We start from the raw sequence: 23,772 nt of genomic DNA on the forward strand, positions 1-23,772 counted from the left end.
CTTAAAATGGCTCCTGTTAATCGTACCATGATTGTGATTGGTGATTTCAGGCGTTAGGGTTCCGCCTATTTTCCCCTCTAACCAATCTACATATAGCAATCCTGTCGCGTGTGGACAGTGCTAGACTGCGTCCAAACAAAGAGTAGCTGTAGAGCAAGAGAATTATGCAGGTGACGTGCCTCTACGAGCAAGGCTTGCCACTTGGCAGCCACCTTTGTAACGTTTCCGAGCACTTATTCCGAATCTAAATCCCAATTAATTATATTATTAGGTAATTGTGAACATGAAAAACTGCATCTATAGAAAGACCTATGAAATAATGCAAAAGACGTTCGAATTTTGACTCAACTAATCTACGACTAAACACGGTCTAAAATACGATTTTAACAAGCATTTATCCACTGGAAGTATATATACATTCTCTCACAATCTTAATTCAATACTCTTTGAAAGCCATGCATTTCTTTTATATAAAAATAGATGTAGATTTGAGGGGTCCCAGTATTTTGGAAAATGCTTTAAAAAAGTTATAAAATATTATAAATGTTATTAAACATTAAGGCACACCAGCTCACTGTGCAGCAACTGAAGCAACACAACAATATCAAAATATAAAGAACATATGAAGGAAATCGCTCTTTGTAATATTTCTATTGAAATGTTTTTGCCTATTTATTTTAAATGTACGGGCAGTTCAAAGTTTCGTCACGTGGATCAATATTGTCGCGCGCATGCGCCTTTCTCTGTTGCTATCCACTTGTTGTAGTTACAGGAAGATTAACGGCGATTGCTGGACTTGGCGATACCAACTAGCTTACTGTTAGCAGCCTCCACAGAAATTCAAGGCAAGTTTTTGTGGTCCGGGTATAGTGGTTAACTCATTTGCCTTGCATGTGAAAGGTTCCCGGTTCGTTTCCGGGAGGAAACAAACCCACCCTCAGAGTGTTATAAGCTAATGTACTCTCAAGTGCTGGTCCCAGCCCAAAGGAAGGGCATCCGCGCGTAATAGTCAAAATACGCGGATCTATTTGCTGTGGCGATCCCTTGGGAAATAAGCGAGCAGGCGAAAGTACCTTCTTTCTGTTGCTGTATGTATTTGTACTTCATTATAAAAACCTCAGTGGTGTCAAATTAAGCAGACTTTGCGTAGTTGACAACGCGTGCAGGCATAAAAGTAACGCTTTATTTAGCAGTTTGGTTTTGTCTTAACCATAGACTGTCTATAACGTGTTAAGATGATTTCACTGCCACAGCAGGCAGACTTAGAAAGCAGCAGCGGTTCTCAGGTGAGAGCATGCTAACTGTAAATCACTGTAGGACGCTGTTAGTGTTGCAGTCTTCGTGTTAAGCTGTCGTGGAGCAGAGTGTTATTAATACATCGGCGTTTTTATGAGATCATCTTAGAAGTGACTGTTGTGTTTTCCCTTGGATGTTGCAGATGCCAGGGTAAACACTAGATACCGGTACTTGGTCCCACGAAGATTTCTCCGGGCAGATCGTACCCCCCTTTGCAGTGAAAATGCCAGCCGTGATCCGTGATAAAGAGGACTCTGAATCCTCCTCAGAAGACGAGCAAGAGTAAGTACAAGTTAGCAGTTCATATTAATATGTCTGCTGCAGAATAAAGGACAGCCTGTGATCTAAACAGAGTCAAGGTCAGAGGTTATAGAAGCACCTGGGATTATCTGCTTTATATCACAAATAAAACAAGCTGCCTCAAATCTGTCTTTTCTCATTTAAAGAAAAAAGCAACAACTCTCTCAATCAATGCTATTGGTGCCTTTGTTTTGAGTATTTTGTCCTTCAAGAGGAGCTACTGTTGCTTGTTTGCAGACACACTGGAGAAGAGTAGGATATTGCTCACAGTCCCTGCAATCCCTGTGGGACTTGGCAAGTCAGTTAACTTCTTAGCCTACTGATCCTCTTGGCATACTGCATAAGATTTCCAAATAATACATCTTGTAATATGACATTATGGTGAACTAAAAGCATTGTTCATTTTCTCTCTCATTGCAAGTTACCAAATCAATTTAAGGTGAAATGTAATCGGTGAGGGATTACAGAAGATGTCCTGAGCTCTGTTTAATCATTTATGTCAAGATACATGCAAACAAAATGACACCTTCAGGTGTCTTTCATTTTGTATAATTGATGACTGTCATTTAGACAAATGAGTATATATCCCTCTGCTGTGGATGCACCAGCTGGTCTTTGCTTTCTTGTCTCGGTCTAATAATTCCCTCTTAAGCCATGCTTAGTCATACCTTTCTGGGTTCCTCTGTATCTGCTTTTAGGCTCCATCTCCTAAATTAGTTTGGATTGCTTAGAGTTAGCATTTAACCTTCAGGCTACCAACGCTGCATTTATTGACATGGCAGTAATTATACATTGAGATGCTACAACATGGTTGTTCAAAAATATCTACCCCATAAACACATCTCAGTTCCATTGCAAGAGTAATATTGCAGTAGTTTTTTTTAAACAACTGCTGTCTGCAATTTTTTACTTGCACACAAAAAGTCTTGACACCATGAAAGAAGTGTTGACCTTCCTCAAAAACACAAAAGGAAAGTCACCATGACTGTGATAAAAGGACAGTACTGTTTTGGTGCGAAAATGAGAAATAGGTGCCGCGGTTTACTGAAACAGCAAACACACAAGGTAATATAGTATATAAAGCAAAAACAAAGTTTTTACAATTCTAAAGAGCTTGAAAGTCATATTTTGTTTGACCGCCTTTATTCTTCAGCACAGCCTGAACTCTCTTGGGCAAGTTCCGGGCATCTTGAAGGACTTTCAAAGCTCTTCTTTGGATGCCTTCTGTTCTGTTCTCTGTCAAGATGATCCCACACTGCTTCAATAATGTTGAGGTCCAGGCTCTGGTGAGACTGATAGTGTTCCACTGTGGGTTTTTTAATCCAGGTATACTTGTACTGCCTTGGCATTGTATGCGGAATCATTGTCATGCTTAAAAATGAAACTGTTTGCAATGAGATGCTTTTCAGATAGTGTTGCATTGTAGAAGAAAATGTGAAACCACTTTTCTTTGTTTATAATTATATAAATAATCCACAACATCACTGGCTGAAATGTAGCCCCAAACCCTGACAGAGCCTTCAGTGTGTTTTACAGATGGCTAAAGACAAATTCTGGATTCACCACTCCGTAAGGCCTGTTGCTGTGCAGTTCTTTTGAATTTTGGCATTTTTCTGTCCTTTCTCCCTGTTTCTCTTCCTTAAGACTGGCTTTTTGACAGCCACCCTTCCACTTAAACCATTGCTAATGAGGGCTTGGTTTAGAGTAGCAGATCAACTGAAGAGCCAGATGCATCTCTCAGGTCGTGTGTCAGATTTGTACTTGTCCTATTCCTTAATGAACATTTCATCTGCTGTAGATAGTTTTTTTAGACCTGCCACATCTTTTTCTTCTTTAACTTGTCCAGTTTCCCTTTTAAGGACACACTGCGCATCTCGCTACACAAACAGTTCAGCTAATAGCTCTTTGGAAACAACACTGGTTCACGCCTTGAGTTTGGTGCCTTTTAATGCTTGCTTGTATTATAGTGAGCAAAATGCAAAGAAATTGTGTACCAGTTTTTCTTAAGTTCAATTTAAAATGGACAAAATAACAGGAGTATGCACAGTTTCACTTCTGGTAAGTAAGGTTGCACTCTTTGCCTTAATTACAGTGTATGCGGACCTTCATGCCACATGGGATGGCTACATGGTATAACATTACAGGCTGTCACAAAAGATGCACAGCACACATAAAGGCGAAACCATCCATTGGAAACCTACCATGGCAGAAACACAAGTCTACAGCACAGGCCTTTATTTCAACATTTTGTTGAATTTAATAAAAACAGAAAAATCATAATCATGAGAATAAATGTTTTACAAAATGCACCCTGCACATGCTGATAGATGTCTGTCCAATAAGCCGTTCTATTTAAAATAAGATAAGATATACTTCATTTAGCCCATGTGCCAAAACATTAAAGACAACCTATAACAAGTTTAGATAAAGTACAATAATGCAGTAGACGTGGGACTGGAACCAAAATGTAATAGAAAGAAATGTCAGTTCCTCTTTGAATTTTACTGTTACAAATATCAACAATGCTTTAAAAGTACTAATATTGCACGATCATATTCAGAGATGATGGTGGTGATGTTAACACATTCTTCTGTATAAGATCTTAACATCTTGTGTGTATGCAGGTGTCTGGGTAGTCTCGGTGATGGCTTATGCTCATGATAAACAACAAGCTTAAATACTATCAAAAGACTCCTCTTAACAGTGAGCAACCCAGCCGTGTCAGTGCGATAATCTGCGATATTGTCTCACATACCTGGATACTTGAGCTAAGGGCAGCAGTTGCTTGCATGCCCCACCTCTCCCACTTGTCAAGGCTGGTCATACCTGATTGACTTCTACTCCATCATCATGTCACCTTATCTTATTTTGACCCCCTGATAAGCAGGCTGTGTCTGGTACTGTTAGACATTCTCGACTTTTACAAGGGTATTTGGAGTACTGTACATGGGTTTGTTATTGCCCAGCACCTCACAAAGCTCTGTGTGGTTCTGCCTCTATCTGCTTGACTGAAATAAACACCACGTCACGAGGCATTCCCGCAGCCTTAGGTAAGATGCCCATATAGGTCAGTTCATGTCATCCTGGAAGATTTTGGGCACTGAAATTCACCCCAAAGTGCATCTCTGAAACTTTGCTCCTGTTATTTTTATTAAGTGTCTGTATAATTTGTCACCCACTAGAGACCATCCCTGCATCTCATGGGGCAGCCTTAGCAAGACCATCCCGATTCTCCTGTTTTTCCCTGAAGCTGTTGTTTCAAAAGATGGAAGCATATCTTCTGTTGGAGGTACAGTGCAGAGTAATAAAAATGTCATTTTGGAGCCTATAAAAGTTCAATGCTAAGAATATCTTGTTGTGCTTTTTGCACAGAACGATATAATATGGCCTTCAAGATTGTGCGCACAGAGAGCCGCCTGGTACGAGAAATACTCACCAATCACGGATTCCATGAGGTAATGTTCTCACTTAAATCGTACAACTTTAACAGATAATCTTGTAAAAATACATTGTTTTTCTTTTTTTCTTTCTTTTTTTTTTTGCGGCACATGCAATTGTAGGATACGCTTTACTGTAGGTCTGTTAATCTTCATTTGACTGCTGGTGACAAAGCCCGGGAATGCACCCATGGAAAAAAACAAAATGACCTCAAAAAGCATTAATCTGGTTTCACGAGGGCACACAATCCCCGTTATTGCTCTCTCCAAGCAGCTACAATTAATTCCCTTTTTATTTCATTTCAATGCTTCTCGACTGCTGCTAACCCATCATCAAAAGGCAGACGAGTGTCTACCGCAGCCCGGACAGAGCCAAACTTTAATAAGCCTTTATTGCGAACATCTGGCTCTCCACGGGACGCGGACAGAATGGCCATGTGAATCCCGCCTCCTAACAAATTGTTGGAAAAATACACAAATAAAGAGATAAAATAACATGACAGTGATGGAAATCTGTGAACTGGCCTTCCCTTTTGAGATCGTGTCAAAAGCGTAAGTCGTACAGTAGTTCGTGGGGTTAGTGATGGGGTAATGGTGGTGATGCTGGAGTCTGTTTCTTAGATTCAGCCGAGCAATCAAACGTGATGGACGTCAGAATACGATGCTTCTGTTGGTGGCTGGAAACTCTTGAGAGCTTACCCTTTTAATGATCCCTTTGCTGGTGTATTTTACTTTTTGTGCGCTAAATCAAAATCATTTCATCTGGCTTGTCTGCTCAGTTCAGTCTTGCTATTTTTCAGGTTCACCCAAACAGCAATGACTTCAACCTCATGTGGACAGGGTCTCACCTCAAGCCTTACGTACTACGCAGCCTTCAAGACTTCCAGAAGGTCAACCACTTTCCCAGGTATAATAGAGGTTTCAAATATAGAGTGTGTTTCCACTGTTTCCTCTGTTATAAATATCGCCGTATGAGGCAATGTGTTTGTTGGCTTTCGCTTGCAACGTGCGATTTATTTGGGACCGATGTCTTTATGAAGCATGAAGTGAATCATACCGTCAGGCCCAGGGTGTTCTGTAGCCGTTATGTGTTCCTATATTTGTTCTTCCACACGTCCAGATCGCACGAACTGACACGCAAAGACCGTCTCTATAAAAACATCCAGCGAATGCAACAGACTCATGGCTTCAAAAACTTCCACATTGTTCCTCAGACCTTTGTGCTTCCCGCCGAGTACCAGGAATTCTGCAGTAAGATACCACCCACACATAATCCTGTTCGTCTTAGCAGGGCTATATTTATGACATGTTTACAGTCATTTTGAATGACTGCAGTTCTCTGCGTTTCCTGCTTTCCTCTTCTTCTTTTCTTTCTTTTCCTCAGATTGCTTTGCCAAGGACAAGGGCCCGTGGATAATTAAACCAGTAGCATCTTCAAGAGGACGAGGTATCTACTTGGTTAGCAATGTGAGTTTATTTTATTCTTAGACTTCTGTGCCTTTTGATCCTTAAAATGTGAACACTTCACACTTTTCTCTCCTTTCATTTTCCCCTCTCCCCAACCGGTCACACCAGATGGCCACCCTCCCCTGAGTCTGCTGTCATGGCTGCCAAGTGCTTGTTCATAGCAGATAATTGGCTCCCTGGCCTTCTGTCTGTAGTGTTTTAGTCTTTTCCTTAACATATAATGTGTACTGTGGCTATTACACTGTTTTAAATGGCTCTGAGTCTAATTACATTTTTTAATTCTAAACTTCAGTTGTCAAAACCTTCAGAGGACTTCAGTGATATAATAAATATAATTTGACAGAAAAATACTTCTACAAATTCCACCTCGTTGTTTGTTCCTGGAGCTTTGTGGCTACAAACCTGGGTGGTCATCGAGGAAAAAAGAAAGCAAATTAGTGGACTTTGTGTTGCAAGTATGCTGCCAACCTAGTGTTTTTGAAAGGTTAAGAGTAAACCTTAACCTTTAAGTAAAGTAATTTTGAGTCACGGTTATAGGTATTTTTCTTTCTTCCTTAATTCCCTGTGTAGTTTAGTCTTGGTATACTTGGTACTGCTGATCCCCAAGTTTGGAGGATGTCAACTATTACTTCTTTCCCACCTGTGTTTGAGCTTGGTGTGACTGCACTGGCGTGTGTTTGCAAAGATGGGGAAAGTTATTCCACATCGCTTTTATGTCGGACTAGTGTCGGATGTTGGAACTCGGAAGTGATGTCACTCCAGAGTTAGTGCATTCCAGTGCTAAAGTTGGAAAAGCGAGAACAAAAACAGGATTTGTTTTGATTCTTAGCGAGATAAAGCCATCCAGGTATCACAAGCAATACAACATAATACTTGTTTTTTATGTGGGGTGGCTGTAGCTCAGGAGGTAGAGTAGGTCATCTGCTGATTGTCTGCTGATCAGAAGGTTGGTTGTTCGATCCCTGGCTTCCCCGGTTTGTATCTATTAGAGTATGAATGTTAGTTAGAAAGCATAGAAAAGAGTCTGTGTGTGAATGGGTGAAAAAAGTGCTTTGAGTGCTCCAGGAGAACAGAAAAGCACTATATAAGAATCAGTCCATTTACATACTTAAAACCAGCATTGGGGCACATTCTTGGGTAGAGCCTGGTGAGTGCTTTGTGTATAGCTTTTTTTTAACAAGTCACAAACATACAACATTGGCTATGGAGATTTTACAGTTCAAGTTGTACTACTGTTTACAGTAGTACACTTTACATTCATTGCCACCATTGCAGACTGTTAACTGGAGGTTGGTGGGGCTTCTCTGACTTTCCGAATAGGAAATATGAGTTGAAGGGGGCATTCGAGATTAAATTTCGGACCAGGGACTCAGAAATCCTGATTTCTGACCTAATCTGGAATCCACAGTTCTTCTCCCCAAAATAGCCTTTTCAAAAAAATAAAAATAGTGTTGGCATATTTGTAAAGTATGAAAGATAAAACAACACTGAACACAATTAACTGAATCTTTCTTTGTTAATGGGGACTCCAGCACTGGGACTAGTGTTTAATAGTAACTACAAAGCTAAAGCCAGCAGAGTTTAAGAATAGGTTAACACGGACTGAGAAACGGGGAGAAGAAAACAGCTAATCTTAATGCCAAGCAAAGCTCAAAACAATAATACTGACTGTCAGTCAGCTCTTCTGTTGTGTGTGTGTGTGAGAATAAACCATGTGCAAGCATGAATTCGCATTAAGGGTAAAACCTTAGTGGGAGTTAACTATAAGCACACTGACATAAAAAAGTACCATGTGAACTCAAACAGTCACTTGGCCAGATGTTATCTAAGTGTGGGGGTTGCACTGATACAGCTGTCTTCGAAGTAAGTATCAACCAGCGTTTCAGACATTAATAAGCTTCGCGGAGTAAATCACACACTTTCAAGGCCCCGGGCTCTTGGAGGAGCTCAACAAGGTTCTCACCCTTGGAAAACATGTGCACGATTCTTCTTCTTCTCAGGCATTTTTATGAAACAGTGGAAAGAATGTCAGAGCGATATTTGGAGAAAAGAAAGAAATACGTTCATCTTTTTTGCTTTGCTTTTTCTCTGAACTGTAGCCAGCGCTGAGGTTACTCCAACTCCTACCCCCCCCGCCCTTTACCCCATCTCTTCTCAACTTCACCACCTGCAACACATTTCAACCTCATAAATGACCCATCTCCCACCACCAGATTGTGTTTTTATAGGCTGTTATTGAAGCTTGACCCGCTATGACCAGCGTCACTGAAACTTTTCTTCATCTTATTATCCTTTGATGTTTATGGTTCACTGCAGCGTCTCGTCAGCCCAATGAACTTGAGTATTTAATGCAGTTCTATATGAATCATTCGTGGTGTTGTAGCTTTAAACTTGTGATAAAATACTGCCCGCATTTTCTTCTGTGTTCATCATATCTTCTTTTGTGCGTCCTGCTTCTCATCTACAGCCAAATCAGATTTCCATGACTGAAAACATTTTGGTGTCTCGCTATATTAATAACCCGCTACTCATTGATGGTGAGTTGTTACAGTTATATTTTTGCTATTTTCTTTTGACAGATTTGCACTGAACAATTTTATGACTTAATCTAATTGTTGTTTTTACAGGGTTCAAGTTTGACGTTCGTTTGTACGTGTTGGTAACGTCTTACGATCCTCTCCTCATCTATGTGTATGAGGAAGGCTTGGCTAGGTGAGTGTTTTTACCTTTGAAATGGTGACTAATACAATAGAAGCTATCTCCTGGTGCTTTTACATAAGATTTTATGTTGTCTTTTTGGTATCCATACAGCCATACAGCCATACATCTTGCTGTTTATCTGCTTTTAGCTGATAGAGACGGTAATTTTATTTTTTATTTTTTATTTTTTATTCCTATTTATTCTATTTATCCCCTTTGTATATTTTATTTATATTTGTCTCTGTATTTATATATGTGTGTGTGTGTGTGTATATGTGTATATATATATATATATATATATATATATATATATATATATATATATATATATATATATATATATATATATATATATATATATATATATAACAATTCTGTAACTGTAACTTCGGTCGTTGCTGTGCTTTTTTTTGGAAGTCGAATTTCCCAGAGGAACCCACCCGAGGGATTAATAAAGTTCTATCTTATCTTATCTTATCTTATCTTAATTTAAACAAATATATTAAACAAATATATATAGACTTCCCTTTCTCCAGCCACTTCCTCAGCTCTTCTGGGCTGTGTTACCAAAGTGTTCCTGATTTAGCTGAGAGACAAATTCTTTTAAGTGTGTCCTGGGTCTGCCCCAGGTTCTCCTACCGGTATACCCCAAGACACCTCACTTAGGAGGCACTCACAATGCTTCTTATGTAGAAGTCACCTTAACTTGATGAGATGATGATCAAAGTCTTCACTTTTATTTTTTTGCAACTGAAAAATAACAGTATGTTACGTCTTTATGATTCAACACCTACATTTCCACTCTGTGTTGTTTGCTGTTGCTGGCGTCGCCACATCACGATGCATTTGATTGACACACTTCAACTGCAGTTCACACACTTCTCAGAGTCATCCATAGGGTTGTATTTGACTTTCTAGTTGGTCAGTTCTGGCTGGATGGCATAGATAGAACAATAAGTCACCATCATCTTCATGTCCACTCAACACATTCTTTTACTAAATATAAGTTCTTTCTCTCTTCTAAAACCACCAGTTATCAATTTAAAATTCAGTGATGTGAGATTGTCCTTGCCTCTCACTCTGTCAGCCCTGTGAAGGACTAGCGAGCTGTCCTCTTGGCTTCTGACAGTTTGAATAGGCTCCCCTAATTTAGATAAGTGGTTAACCAACATGAAACTTCCTGTTTATATGTGTCACGTTATATTAGGTTTTTGTGCCACGTTGCGTGTTGTTAAGGAAAGTCTTGTTTATTATTATGGATCCAGCGGGACTTTGTGAAACACTACATTCATCTTCCTTTAGCACCCACAAGAGGGCATCCTAAACTTTGCAGACTGCCTGTGTGGAGCGTGTGGCTTTGGCCACTTTAAAACAAAGCGCTCTATTGTTTCACTTGTAGGATGTGCTAATCAAATGTTTGCTGATTGTGACATTGTTCAAAGCTCATATCTATCACGACTTTATGTAATTGCGCTCGAGTTATTAGGCCTGGGTGTTCAGAGCAATAATAATTTCTTTAACAAAGAAAGGCTATTGTCAGACACGGTTGGGTCAGGAGAGGGTTGATGATTTATAGAATGACTGGCTCCTCACCTTGCTCTGATAGAGGTGCGTGCTCATGCTGGAAACACAGTGCCACTTCCCTCTTATTTGCTGGCTTCATTATCAACTGTTTTCAGTAAATCATGGCCGAATCTTGAATCCCACTTTTATCTCCTGACATTCCTTCACATGTGTTGGTATTCAGGTACATGGTGTGTGCCAAAGGAATTCTCATTATTGCACATGTGGCATCCACTCCTCTCAAACACTGCCAGAAACTAATCTCTTTCCTTATTATTTATAGTCAAGTGTCTTACAAATGTGGATGTTACGGCACATGGATATGTAGGGGAATAGTTGGATTACGTAGAAGGATTTTTCCCCCCCCTTTTTCCTCTTGTGTAAATAAACCCTGCTCCTTCACAGATTTGCCACAGTTAAGTATGACAGGACTTCAAAGAACATCAAGAACACATTCATGCACCTCACCAACTACAGCGTGAACAAAAAGAGCAGCGATTATGTCAGGTAAGTCCCTTCAGTGATCAAAATACAACGCGGTGCTGTTACGGGAAGGCTCCCCCTCTGACTCATCCATTTATTACGGCTGGAGTGTTTGAAGCTCATTTCTTTCTTTTCAGTTGCGATGACCCCGAAGTTGAGGATTATGGGAACAAATGGAGTATGAGTGCAGTGCTGAGGTATTTGAAGCAGGAGGGGAAGGACACCACATGTGAGTTAGACCTTCACCTTGTTCTTTTCATTTTTAATATCCATGCAATGACGACAGAAGTAACTTTTCAATCTGTTTTCTTTTTTAAAATATCTTATTTTCCTTTGATGTTTCTGTCGCAGCGCTGATGAAGCAAGTTGAGGACCTCATCGTCAAAGCTGTACTGAGCGCTGAGCTACAGATAGCCACTGCCTGCAAGACATTTGTTCCTCACAAGACAAACTGCTTTGGTAATCATTTCCTATTCTTCTTAAAACTATCTTTTTTCCCCAGCCACAGTTAAAACAATCTAGTCCCCCAAAATATGCTTACACCTGCTACAGCCACTGTGAATTATGGGATCCAGCTGCGTTTCCAAAAGAATTTGCTAAAATTCTGAAAGACTAGTCTGAATGTGAAGGCCATCAGCACAAATGTGGCTCCTCAAGAATTTCTTTTGAATGAAATTTGAACTCCGGGGGGAAAGAAAATCTCTCTTTTTGCTCACGGTGCAGAAGCACTCACACATACTTAGTCATACATATTACCACACCCCTCACATTTCTCTTCAGCTTCAGATTCATTGTCCAGCAGCTCCTCCATACTATTTGTCCACTGAACCGTGCTGAAGTTGTAGACATTCATTCCTCAGTGTGGAACCTTCCTGCATGTTTGCTGCCCTCTGACTGGCTGCCGGGTCGTGGACGGCCTGTTGACTGAAGCAGGAATTTGCTTCCTCTCCTCTGTTGCCATTCAGCCTGATTTAGACTGACTGTTTTCTTGGCTAGTCTTGCCTTGCAGTGGGCTCGTGTGAACTCCATTTTGGAGCCATTACCCATGTTAGTGTTGGCACTAATTGTCTGCGCTCTTTCTTCGTGTCTGGCAGCCTTTCTGAGATTTTGGGTTTGAAAGCGAGTACGCTGGCCTAGCTTCTCTCAGCACCACTGCCTCTTTTTCACTCTCTCCCCCCCTTTTCTCTTGCTGTTTCTTCTGCCGCGTTATGTTTATAATTCGCCCTTTCATGCTCACATTCTCCTCACCTCTCAGACGTTAGAAAAATAAAGGACTCCACAGTTGTGACAGGCCTCTTAGACGTAATAGTCCTACGATGGGCGGTTGTTTGGGCTGTACTGGATGCATATCAGCAAAATATAACCATCAGACATTCGCCTGCATAAAGATGCTATCTGCACCCTGAGCATCACTGCAAGGTTGAGAAAACACACATTAACCCAGGGTGTAAAAGGTGACCATGCAGGTATTTACTTACCAAGCCTCAACCTGGCTTTCATACATACCTGAGAGACACTGTATACAACGCGATGACATATTTTTGGAGAGAGGGGGTGAAAAACAAGAATGGATAAACAGGTTTGCTCCTGTTCTCATTCATTATTTTTGTCAGTGCTTGTATTCTGTTTTTGTGTTTTGTTTTGTTTTACCGGGCAATCGTGGCTCAAGAGTTGGGCGTTCGCCTTGTAATCGGAAGGTTGCCGGTTCGAGCCCCGGCTTGGACAGTCTCGGTCGTTGTGTCCTTGGGCAAGACACTTCACCCGTTGCCTACTGGTGGTGGTCAGAGGGCCCGGTGGCGCCAGTGTCCGGCAGCCTCGCCTCTGTCAGTGCGCCCCAGGGTGGCTGTGGCTACAATGTAGCTGCCATCGCCAGTGTGTGACTGTGTGCGTGAATGGGTGGATGACTGGATATGTAAAGCGCTTTGGGGTCCTTAGGGACTAGTAAAGCGCTATATAAATACAGACCATTTACCATTGTTTTGTTTTTTTAAATGCATTCACAAAAATGCTCCACAGATGCATGCAAACAGCACACTAGCAACTGAATCTGATCTTGCACCAACCTGTAGACGAGTAAGAATGTGTTCCTGTTTTATATTGTTTTGTTCATAGCCTGCTTTGAAACTGAACTAAAGGTGAACAAGTGGTAAGAGGTGTTTACATTAATATTGCAGAAACCCAAGTCTGCTTCATGTATACAGTAGCTGGACTGAACAATAACAATTAGGTACTGCACCTTTTGATTAGGACCCATAATACTCTGGAGTCTGTTGTGAGCATGGCCATTATCGTACTTCATCCGTATCAGTTTACTGTTGAATTTAGTGCAGTTTTGTTGTCTTAGATGGCCTCAAGCAAGTTAATTACATCATTCATAGTCTATTTACAGGATTATATTTCCAAAGATAGACAGTAGACCACCCTCATCCTTTCTCTGTTGATCTGTCTCTCCCAGTGTGGTCATGTTGCTCTCTGTGTGTATGTGCATACATTATGAACACAGGAACATGTAGAAACCAGTATAAACCATGTGTTTTCCAAACATACAAGCTTAAAGCTGTCTAAGCTTCAGGCAGTCCAGTCCGATATCTTTGTGGGCTTCTTTTTCTTGTCCCTGAAATAAAAACCCACCCTAACCACCTGGGAGTCATGTTCACTCAGCCACTGTCAGCTCCTTTGCTTCTCCTCTTTCACTTATCCTTACTATATTTTCCCACTTCACAGCCACCACTATCCTCAGCCTTCTTCCTGGCATGCCTGTAATAGTAAACAGGTAAAGCGTCAGAATGCGTGGCAACAAATGCATGTGTGTTAGCTCAATGAACGTGCTGATAAAAGCAGCCATTGTTTAGAGTTTTAATACAGTCTGTTGCTTGTCTGGAAGGGAGCCATGCGAGACCATAAAGCACATTATAATCTTAATTTACTGCAAATTGTTCCCTGCCATTTTAATGTCCATTAATGGCTTTAATACAATGTTTATTGTTTTCCAATTGGATTTCTTCCCTTTGCTTGAATTGCACGGTGTGTCTAAATGCACATACTGTAACAAAATCTTTTTATAGCTCCGTAATGTCTCATGTGGGAAGAAATAAAAACAGCAGTTTTTTCGTTTTACATTGTAAGGAGTGGGTGTAAGTGTGTGTGTGTGTGAGTGTGTGTCCGTGGAGAGAAAATGCCACCCATGCAGCTCTTTACCGCTGCTGTGTGATTAATGGACAGGGTTTTTTGCTGAGAGATGCTGATTATGAGATGTTTTGACTAAGATCTGATTAGCCAAGCCAAAGGCCTATTTTATTACACACAAAACATTCCACTTACTGGTCCTATGTTTCACTGAACGTCCCTCATTAAGTGCTGAGTGTGGTTGGATCTCCCGTCTGCGAACCACTCTGCCTGTCTTACATTTGTCAGATACTCCCACACTTCACTGCGGCACAGTGTTTGTGTTCCTATGATGACAGTGCAGCTGCTGTGTAACTGAGTGTTTTCGAGAATGATTAATGGTTTTGGGTCCCACTATCACAATAACGCTATAGAGTGTTAACAGCGACTTAATTTGTTGTCCTGGGAGTGTTTTCTCGATTGTGGCTCTGAGGCGTGCCTGTTAAGCTCCTTGCGACAGCAGTGAAACAGTTCAGCGCCATTAATTTATTTCTGAATTTAATTGTCCTTGCTGTGAAAAGAACACACATGAAGGAAATACTTTATGTTGATGTTGTTATTGTGGACCAACAAGCTGCATGGGCAGGGTGGGGGAGATCATTGTTTTTGGGCATTTGTCTGTTGTGGTGAATTTTCCAGCAGCGCCCATCCAATAACAAAAAAGAAAGCACACCAAAAAAACCCCTCAAAAAACTCTTCATCATCCCTTTTCTCTGTCATATTTATTCTCTCCCTCCCTCTTTAATGGGTGTGATGTGGATGTTCGCTGCCTCTCGTCTGCTTGTCTGTGATGCTTGTTGTGGGCTCTCTGTGGGCACATTTAAAAGTGTTCCCCTGGCAGCGGTCGAGCCGCAGAACAAACGTGCCTAACAGTGAGCGCTTCGACAGGCTCACAGGGAAGGAATGGCGTCTGCTACTAATTGGGGGAAAATTTGTGACACATGGAGCCTGCATGTCGGGGGGGGCGGTGAGGTGGTGTAACACCTCCTGTTTTTTTTCTTTTGTTGTTGTGGTGCCACTGAAGTGAGAGCGTAAGCTAAGCCATTTTATTCCAGCGCTCTTGTCTATAAGCTTTATGATACACACACTCTCTCCCCATCTTCCTATAAAATGGATTGAATGGTATAAAGCTAGCAAGTGGAAAATAAAATGCTTTGCTAAGTGAGCACTGCTTAGCAGTGGGGGTCCCGTCCATCCGCAGAAGTTAAAGAAGGTAAAGATGGCAGTGGCAGCTTATGTTGCAGCTTTTGGCTTGTGGGCGTAAGGCAGACTTTGCTCATTTCCATCACGAAAATAGTGTTTGCACTTTCACCAATTTGGACCCTATGACACTACCATAAGTTCAGCTCTCAGTGCATGTGATATACAGTGACCCAGTGATATTGTGCTTCCCTGATGTAAAGAAATGTTCTCAAGGTGTGTCCTGAAAAAATTACATTTAACAAACTCATTCAAAGGTACAGTAAGTCATTCTTTGTTATTTAATAGAAAAAAGAATGTTGGACTCATTAATATACATAGATTAATGTGCAACTAAATCTTCTAGCAAACTGATACATTCTCATGAATGTAAAGAATTAATCCACTAAAAATATATAGGAGCAGGTGCCAGTGTGTGGATTTCAACATGTTGCCCATCATCTCGAATAAAGTGGCTGAGATGGACATCGATGTTCCGTCTAATCAAATTGTATTTATGTGGCGAGAGATCAGTCACTAGCTATTCAGGATATTCTCAACAACTTATAGTATCGCTGTCAGTAGACAGAAGTGAGCTTTACTGACTCATCGAGTTCTATCAGACCTTTTCAGCCTTCTCCAGTGTTGATCGATGTGGACACAAAGCATGTAGACAGCTGAGGTAAACAGAGGACTGACCGCCTATACTCACTACACATGAACAACAGCCAGAGTTGTTTGTCCTACAACAGCCACTATATCTGGGATTATGAATTGAAATAAGACAGGTAATGCCGCGTTCCAGATACCTCGGAACACTCCCAAGTTAGGATCTTCCAGAAAAAGCTAGGAGAAACAGGATTTGTTTTGGTTCTTGGCAAGGAAGAGTCATTTAGGTATCACTAGAAATACAGCATACTTATTTTTTGCACTTAAAAAACACATTCATGTATCGAGCCTGATCAGTTCTGTGTATGGCTTATTTAGCAGTGGAAGTACAGATTAAAAATTCACAATTTTACAAACATTTAAATTCAGCACCACCTTCTTGGATTACTAAGTTGGGGTATGTCGATTTGTTCTGATTTTTCAAGTTTCAGTCCGAGTTGAGGGGGCGTTTCACAAAAAATCTCTGAATGGGAACTTCCGACTTATTCAGCAACGCACCATAATAAAAGAGAATTCAGTATTCAGTTGACTGCAATCTGAAATCTATTAACACCTAGTGGAGAGATTTTAAACACTGTTCCTTTAATGTTGAAAATAATTTTATTTACAGCAAACAAGAACCCTATGCCACAATTTCAGTTCAACATATTTTCTCTGTTGGTCCAGAGCAGATTTGTTTCTTACAAAAACTGCATGGCTGTTGCATTTCTTTTCAACAGAAACAGTTTATTCATTCAAACACGAATGAGCAGACAGCTTTACATTGCATGCGGATAGCCTATAAATTACATACACCAAACAGACATGTTTGTATGAGTCATGTTTTCGCCATATAACGAAATCCATATAACCTTTTATAAGCATATGCTCCTATAACCCATTTGTCACTCACAGAAAGGAAATGTAACATCTGTCCTCAGATACAAAATGCATTTCATTCTAAAATGAATTGAAAGTAATAAATGGAGACCCGCATTTTTTACCAAAATGAACAAAACTTCTTGACCATTTCTGATGAATATCAAGCAGTTTTATTTGACATCTGCCTCCAGGATTTTATTTTTTGTTCCAACATCTGCAAGTTATTTAGACATGCTCCAGTGTACATACTATACACATCTCATACAACTCATGGTTTGTTTAATGGTTAACTTCATGAGTTTTTAACTATATACAACATCACATAATTACATTTACTCATCCTTTTAAACTTGATCTGCTCTGTTTTATCAATGTGATACTGAGTGTAAAGCTGGGGCCACTGGTGGCTGTCATGCTGGCTTTTGTGTGCTTAACACTGGCATTGACCTGAGATGTTAGAACAAACAGTGCTGCTTACAGCAGCTTTGAAACCTCCAGCCACCCAGGCCTATTCTCAACATAGCCTGTTCTTTTGAAGTGCCATTAGAGGGATTTTTTCTCTGCCTCTTTGGCTGGGCTTCACACTATCCCTGTAAAATACTGCGGTTTCCCTGCACGCTGCTGCTGGGGCCGATGGCTCGTTGGCTTATTGGGTGACACTCCCCAGAACAGTGTGAGAGCTTTCATATGGCACATAGGGCAACTCTGCCACTGTGAGCCATATATCAGTCAGTGAAACAGGAGAGAAAATTGGAGTAGAGTGGATTAATTTTTACATGGGGAACTGCCTGACCACTTTTTTATTGTGTCACTCAGTGCTCAGCTATAACTGGGGTGAAATATATACTATAATAATATATTGTCTAAGGCTTTCTAATTCCCTAGATTTTGCCACTGTAAGTCATGGTCCCAGTTTAGTATCTGAATTTATTTTCCAAGTTAAAAAGATACTAACTTATGATGGTGCTGGAACTCTTTCTGGTGACCATTAGGGCAGTGTCCTTCTAGGTAATATCTAATGAAACTATGTACATTTGACTTTAACCTTCTCAACCAAAATTATTTGCTGGACAGTTTGTTTTTGAGCCACCATCTTATGTAAGAATCTTCATGAGAGATGTGTATATATATGCTTGGTTAAAGCATTTGAGCCAGTCCCTCAGTAGCAGGCACTGGTAAATGTTTCTTTCTTGAATGATTGGGTATATAACATGCGTGTAATCAATAGCAGAAAGTCATGGGCCATGTTGCCAGATGCCACATAATGAGGTTATGACAGAACTCTGGAAGTGCTTCTGACTTTGATATCCTTCATCCTTTAACTGAGCAGATCTGGGAGATTTTTTCTTTTTTTTTTTAGTAATCCTGTTTCTGCTGACTTCTTTGTCTGCAGTAAAACCTTTTGATTCATTTTGTGCTTCCCTCTATAGAACTGTATGGTTTTGATGTGCTCATTGACTCCAACCTCAAACCCTGGTTGTTAGAGGTGAACCTTTCTCCCTCCCTAGCCTGGTGAGTGACTCAATTACTGTATTAAATTGTTGTCATTTGTTATTTCAGGAGGATCTCTTTTCCAAAACACGCAGTACTTTGCAAAAGTATTGAGACACCCCTCATTTCTTTATTATAGTTTGCTTCAAAGGAGCCAGCCTTTCTTTTATTATTTTAAAGTGCTCTTGAGCAGTAGTTCTCCATGTAAAATGTAAAGCTGTAGGTGTTTTTTTTTTAATCATCTCAAGGTTGTAAAATGTTCCTAATTTCAGTGCCATGTTGAAGGCACTCAACTGATGAGCATTTTAGTCTGACATTATATGCCAATAATGTTTTTGTTTGTGAAATCTGCTTATTTACAGTGATGCTCCCTTGGATTTAAAGATAAAGGCCAGCATGATTGCAGACATGTTTTCACTTGTGGGTGAGTGCATCCGGCAGGAATGAATGCAGCTTATATTTAATTCCACAGTTTTGCACAAGTGGGTGGACTTTATAGACAATCACTTCATTTAAAATGTGCACTTTGAGCTTGATGTAGACTTGCATAGGAAATGCTGGTGAATTAAAGTAGCCTCAGGCCCTGATACCTCACACATTGGTGTTTGACTATTAGGAAGCAAGTGCTTAGGCTTAGGCATAGATAAAAGCCCTTGTAAGAATGTGTACAGGTATTGGTGAATGGGGCTTGTAGTGAGAAAACACTTTGAGTGCTTAAATAGAAAAGAGCTATATAAGTACCAGTCCATTTACATGTCTGTATCTCCATATTATCAGCCACTAAATAAAAATCAAAGGACAAATCTTGGGAGAATATCGACATTAAAAGTTATGGGGAAAAAGTAAACATTAACAGATGTCAGGTTTAAAGCAAACAGTTGCATTGGTACATGTTAACAATGTTAAAAGGGCAATTACGGGAGCCTTTTTGGAACTTTGTAGGCATCGATCTGACTAAAGTCAAAAAGAATAGTTGTTATAATTCACAACTTGTGACAACAAAACAAGATTATTTTTTATTGCCTTTTCATATTATCCTAATAAGGACTTATAAATAACTACACATAAAATATTAGCGAAGTCTGTTGATGTTTTATGTCTCTAAAAGAAAAAAACATATCTTTCAATGTATTGAATTTTTAAATCACCAAATATCGTATCAGTATGAATCTTAAAAATACTATAACGCTGACGTTCCACACCTACAGTAAGCCATCAATATACAAATCGCAACGCAGAATGAAGCTAGATTAACTGTTGAGTAACAAGGAGTCAGAGCCTATAAACAAATTGAACTGAAGATTTAGATGTTCTTTAAGGTTAAATTTTGCATTACTCATGCTTAAGCTCTGGATGGAAAAATACTTAGGCACAATTAAGAGATCATTCAGTGAGCATTTATTGCACAAGTATATATTTGGGGAAAAGACATTATTTTGGCGAGGCTAACATGAAACGAAAAGTGCTGCAAGTATGCTTTTTTTCTGTGCTAGTGTCACTAAAAGCCATAACTGCTAGTTGCTTCTTTTAACCAGCAGGTTTTAAGTGGAGACAGTCGACTATTGTTTAATGCTTAATGTTTTCCTGCATTCCACGAGTTGAGTTTTGCAAAGTGCCAAAAATAGCTGTATGGCTTCCTAATGGGCGCTCCACTGTTGAAAGAACAAATCGTAGCTTTCATTAATTGACATTAAATGACTTGCAGACAAAAAACGTTAACGTAAGCCTACTTTTTGTGGTCATTAAGCCTGGCCCAAGGCAGAGATCAACATTGTTTTTTAATGTTTGCTGCAGGGAAAGAGAGATACTGTGTCTTTGTTATGTTTCCTCCCTTCTTAATTATAAATTCTCATGTAGATGAAGACTTCAGATATGAAACTATAGGAGCCCACATAGTTTTAGACTTTATCCTTTTCTTTGTAGATACAAAATAAATCCGTATACGTGGGGAAAAAGATCTTGATTATTTAACTTTACTTAATACTCTTCTTTATCCTTGTTACCAGTTATATTTTACACAGAGCATACTGATTAGCAGGCGTCCATCTAAAATGGCACCGAACCATTAAGTCTATCTGTGGTCACAGCCTAATGATATTAAAGGAGTGGTGATTACGCCCATGTGAGTGAATGTGTGCACACATGTGCATGTGCGTCTTAACCCTAGGCCATACTGTGGCTTGAAACCCTCTCCACTGGCTCATTAAATGAAAGGGTAGAATCATAAATTGCCAGTTATCTTTGGACGGAGACGTTACTGCGCGTCTGGGGAAAATAAGCGGTGGCATGTAAAACATAGCACATCTATTATGTACCAAACAAACTAAGTCGCTGTTGGCTGATAACACTTGGGCTGCCTCCCAGACCTGTAAATAATGACAGCATTCCATTTGCATTAATTTTCTGCTTGCGTGTAGCTGTCAGTTCTCTGTCACCAGTGTTTGTAATAATTGCCGTGTTTAGGCAAGAGCATGGTGGGGGCCTGAAACTTACCTGACGGCTTGGATGAGGTAGAATAAATAGCCCAGAGCTCTAAGCTGTCAATAGATTTAATTCACCCAAAGTGTGAGAGCAAGATAGAACATAAACCTATTTATTTAAAAGGTCACTGTGACAACTAGTTAGCTATGAAGGAATGTGGGAATCAATAAACAAAAGATTCTAGATTTAAATCTTTTAGACAGGGTGGGAACGTCTTGCTAAGACTGGGGCTCCTCATGGTAGTACATGCCCAGAAGACCTTGCACAGGAGGCGCCCAAGGGGTGCCTGTCCGAACAGATGTCCGAACCTCCTTTCGATGTGGAGGAGTAATGGCTCTACTCTGAATCCCTCCTACAGTAAATGACTGAATTCACTAAGGTAGAGCCCATTCATCTTTAGCCAGAAGCTCATTTACACTGTTGTATCCACGGTCTTTTTCTTTTGGTCCCTTTACTGTCACGTCTTTTTCCCATCACTCGTGAACAAGGTCCAAAGGTATTAAACTCCTCCATTTGGGGCAGCATCTTGTTCTTGACCTGGAGTTGGCACACCACCCTTTTCCTGCTGAGAACCGTGGATTCAGACTTGGGGTGCCAATTCACATTTCTGCCGCTTCACACTCAGCTCCAACCTACTCCAGTGCAATCTAGAGGCCACCACCTGATGAAGCCAATACAGCCACATTCTCCCAGGAGGAAAATGGAGTCCCCACCCTTGAGCACCACACCCATTATCTGCAAGAAGTGTAAATGACATTCAGTTTCCTATCCTTAACCTAAACACATGGTGGAAAGTAACTGTTTTGTCCACCAGGGAAAACCCCAGCATATAGGCAGGGACCTGGGGGGATACTAGTGCCCCTACCTGCTGCCTCTCCTCGAGGGAAACTCCAGATTGGAGCAGAGTCCCATAGATGGGTTCTAGAACTCAATATGTGTGTTCAGGTGAGCCCAATTATATCTAGTGGGTATCTTTCAACTTCACACATTAGCTCAGGCTCTTTCCCCATCAGAGAGGTGGCGTTCCATGTCCAAAGAGCTTATTTCACCAGCTAGAGATCAGACTGCCGAGGCCTCCACCCTTGAAAGTCACCCACCCACCATACATTGCACCTGAACCCTGTAGTGCCTTCTGCAGGTGGTGAACCCAAAAGAAGGTGGGCACATGTTGCCTCTTTGGGCTTTGTCCGAATGGGCCGAATGGACTAAAGTTTAGCCACCAAGCACTTCCATGCTTCCTCAAGGGTGTGGCCCCAAGGTTACTGGGGCCTCAAGGGTGTGGCCCCAGTAACCTTGTACCAGGCAGGGTTAGAATCAGTCTCGCACAGAGTCGCAAAGGTTTGAAAATAATAATGTTTAATTTATAAACAAAAACAGACTGAATGCCAGTTCTTGCGATCACTATGAATCAGTCTGCACTGATGAGCAGAATTCATCTGCAGGAGACTTGGCTCAACTTGTTGCCAACTTTTTTTAAAGTAGTTATATTCCTATGTAAAAGCAAGGCAGCTGAGCATCTTTGCCAATTTGCTGTTAAATAGCTGATTTTTCCTAATTCCTCACATTTAATTACCAATTTATCCCAAACACATTGCATGCAATTGTCAACCTAACCCTGTTCAGTTGTAAAGTCATAAGGGACTAACTCTTCTAACTCATCTTGATGCACCAAAGTTTTCAACTGTCTGCGAGTAGTCACAGACCAACTCCCCATCTTCAAAGCAGGCATTTCAAAGGCAACAATATTGCAAGTTCCTTGCATATAGTCGCAGTAATTTTAGTTGTACAGTGATCTCCAACTACTGTTTTCTATAGTGTGACTGTAGCTTAAGAAACAAACCCATTCAGCATCAGGGGCCTGGGTTGCATTATGCTGCAGTGGGTCCCTATTTTGAAACACTTCTTTCTGACCTAAATGTATTTTTAAAAAATTCATGTATTTGATATAGCATGATATTGTTTAATTTATTGCCTTTCTGTCGCTCTATGCTCCACGTTGGTTTCTTGCACAAACATTAAGAAGTTGATGCAATACATGAAGGTCATGGGAATGTAACATATTTAAGACCTGACGTCATAAACATGCCCCTTTATGGCTCTTCTGTATCCCTGCAGGCTTTGTGTGTCAGGACCCCCTGTCGAGACAGCCTCGCTCTGACCAAAGAACACAGGTAGTGGTGGACACCAGCACACACGCGAACACAACCGTCAAGCCAAGCATTGCACTCATTCACCCTTCCTTGTGAAACATTCCCATTCTTGTCTTCATGTCTCTGTAGTTACACTACATTCCTGCCACTGCCACTGAGCTCTTCTCTTACCCTAATGGAAAACTCACTGTAATGCAAAACAACTGCTAATGCAATTACAGTGTTTGAGTGACCTCAGTTTGTAAGTGCTACACTCTCAGTGGCTTATTGTTTTATCATTTCTAATCAAGTGACTAATGCTCTCTCTAGGCCTTGTTGCCTAATGATGCCACAACAGCTAATACACTTGGCTACCTCCACTCGACTACTGCACTAAGATCTGGCAAAGGACCTGCTGGAGGGATATTACTAAATCAGACAGATTTCTGCTCCACCTTATATTGTGTAAAAGGCCTGTTTAGACATAAAGTAACAATGTTTCATTGTTGTATGTTGATGTGGTTTGGATGTTGTCTGTATGTGCCTTGATA

General features: G+C 40.6%; 1 protein-coding gene across 8 annotated transcripts in view; it reads left to right on the top strand.

The window, feature by feature from the left end:
• Nucleotides 1-23,772, top strand: part of ttll5 (tubulin tyrosine ligase-like family, member 5) — a 56,898-nt gene that overhangs the window by 454 nt on the left and 32,672 nt on the right. For 6 of the 8 annotated variants that reach the window (XR_013970272.1, XR_013970273.1, XM_080870903.1 and 3 more), the window contains exons 1-15: nucleotides 727-845; nucleotides 1,439-1,578; nucleotides 4,779-4,885; nucleotides 4,969-5,051; nucleotides 5,834-5,940; nucleotides 6,154-6,284; nucleotides 6,418-6,500; nucleotides 8,968-9,037; nucleotides 9,128-9,212; nucleotides 11,169-11,270; nucleotides 11,384-11,475; nucleotides 11,598-11,705; nucleotides 18,551-18,632; nucleotides 18,974-19,035; nucleotides 23,208-23,263. Coding sequence is in view for 6 of the 8 variants with exons in the window: in XM_080870903.1 (XP_080727029.1) it covers nucleotides 1,520-1,578; nucleotides 4,779-4,885; nucleotides 4,969-5,051; nucleotides 5,834-5,940; nucleotides 6,154-6,284; nucleotides 6,418-6,500; nucleotides 8,968-9,037; nucleotides 9,128-9,212; nucleotides 11,169-11,270; nucleotides 11,384-11,475; nucleotides 11,598-11,705; nucleotides 18,551-18,632; nucleotides 18,974-19,035; nucleotides 23,208-23,263 (1,227 nt within the window). In the remaining 2 variants the exon portion in view is untranslated. Of the gene's footprint in view, nucleotides 1-726; nucleotides 846-883; nucleotides 1,089-1,438; nucleotides 1,579-4,778; nucleotides 4,886-4,968; nucleotides 5,052-5,833; nucleotides 5,941-6,153; nucleotides 6,285-6,417; nucleotides 6,501-8,967; nucleotides 9,038-9,127; nucleotides 9,213-11,168; nucleotides 11,271-11,383; nucleotides 11,476-11,597; nucleotides 11,706-18,550; nucleotides 18,633-18,973; nucleotides 19,036-23,207; nucleotides 23,264-23,772 lie in introns of those variants that run through there. The other 2 variants (XM_080870900.1, XM_080870901.1) reach the window with 2 other exon arrangements.

The sequence above is a fragment of the Rhamphochromis sp. 'chilingali' genome (genome assembly GCF_963969265.1).
Source record: "Rhamphochromis sp. 'chilingali' genome assembly, chromosome: 21".
NCBI classification, from domain to species: domain Eukaryota; kingdom Metazoa; phylum Chordata; class Actinopteri; order Cichliformes; family Cichlidae; genus Rhamphochromis; species Rhamphochromis sp. 'chilingali'.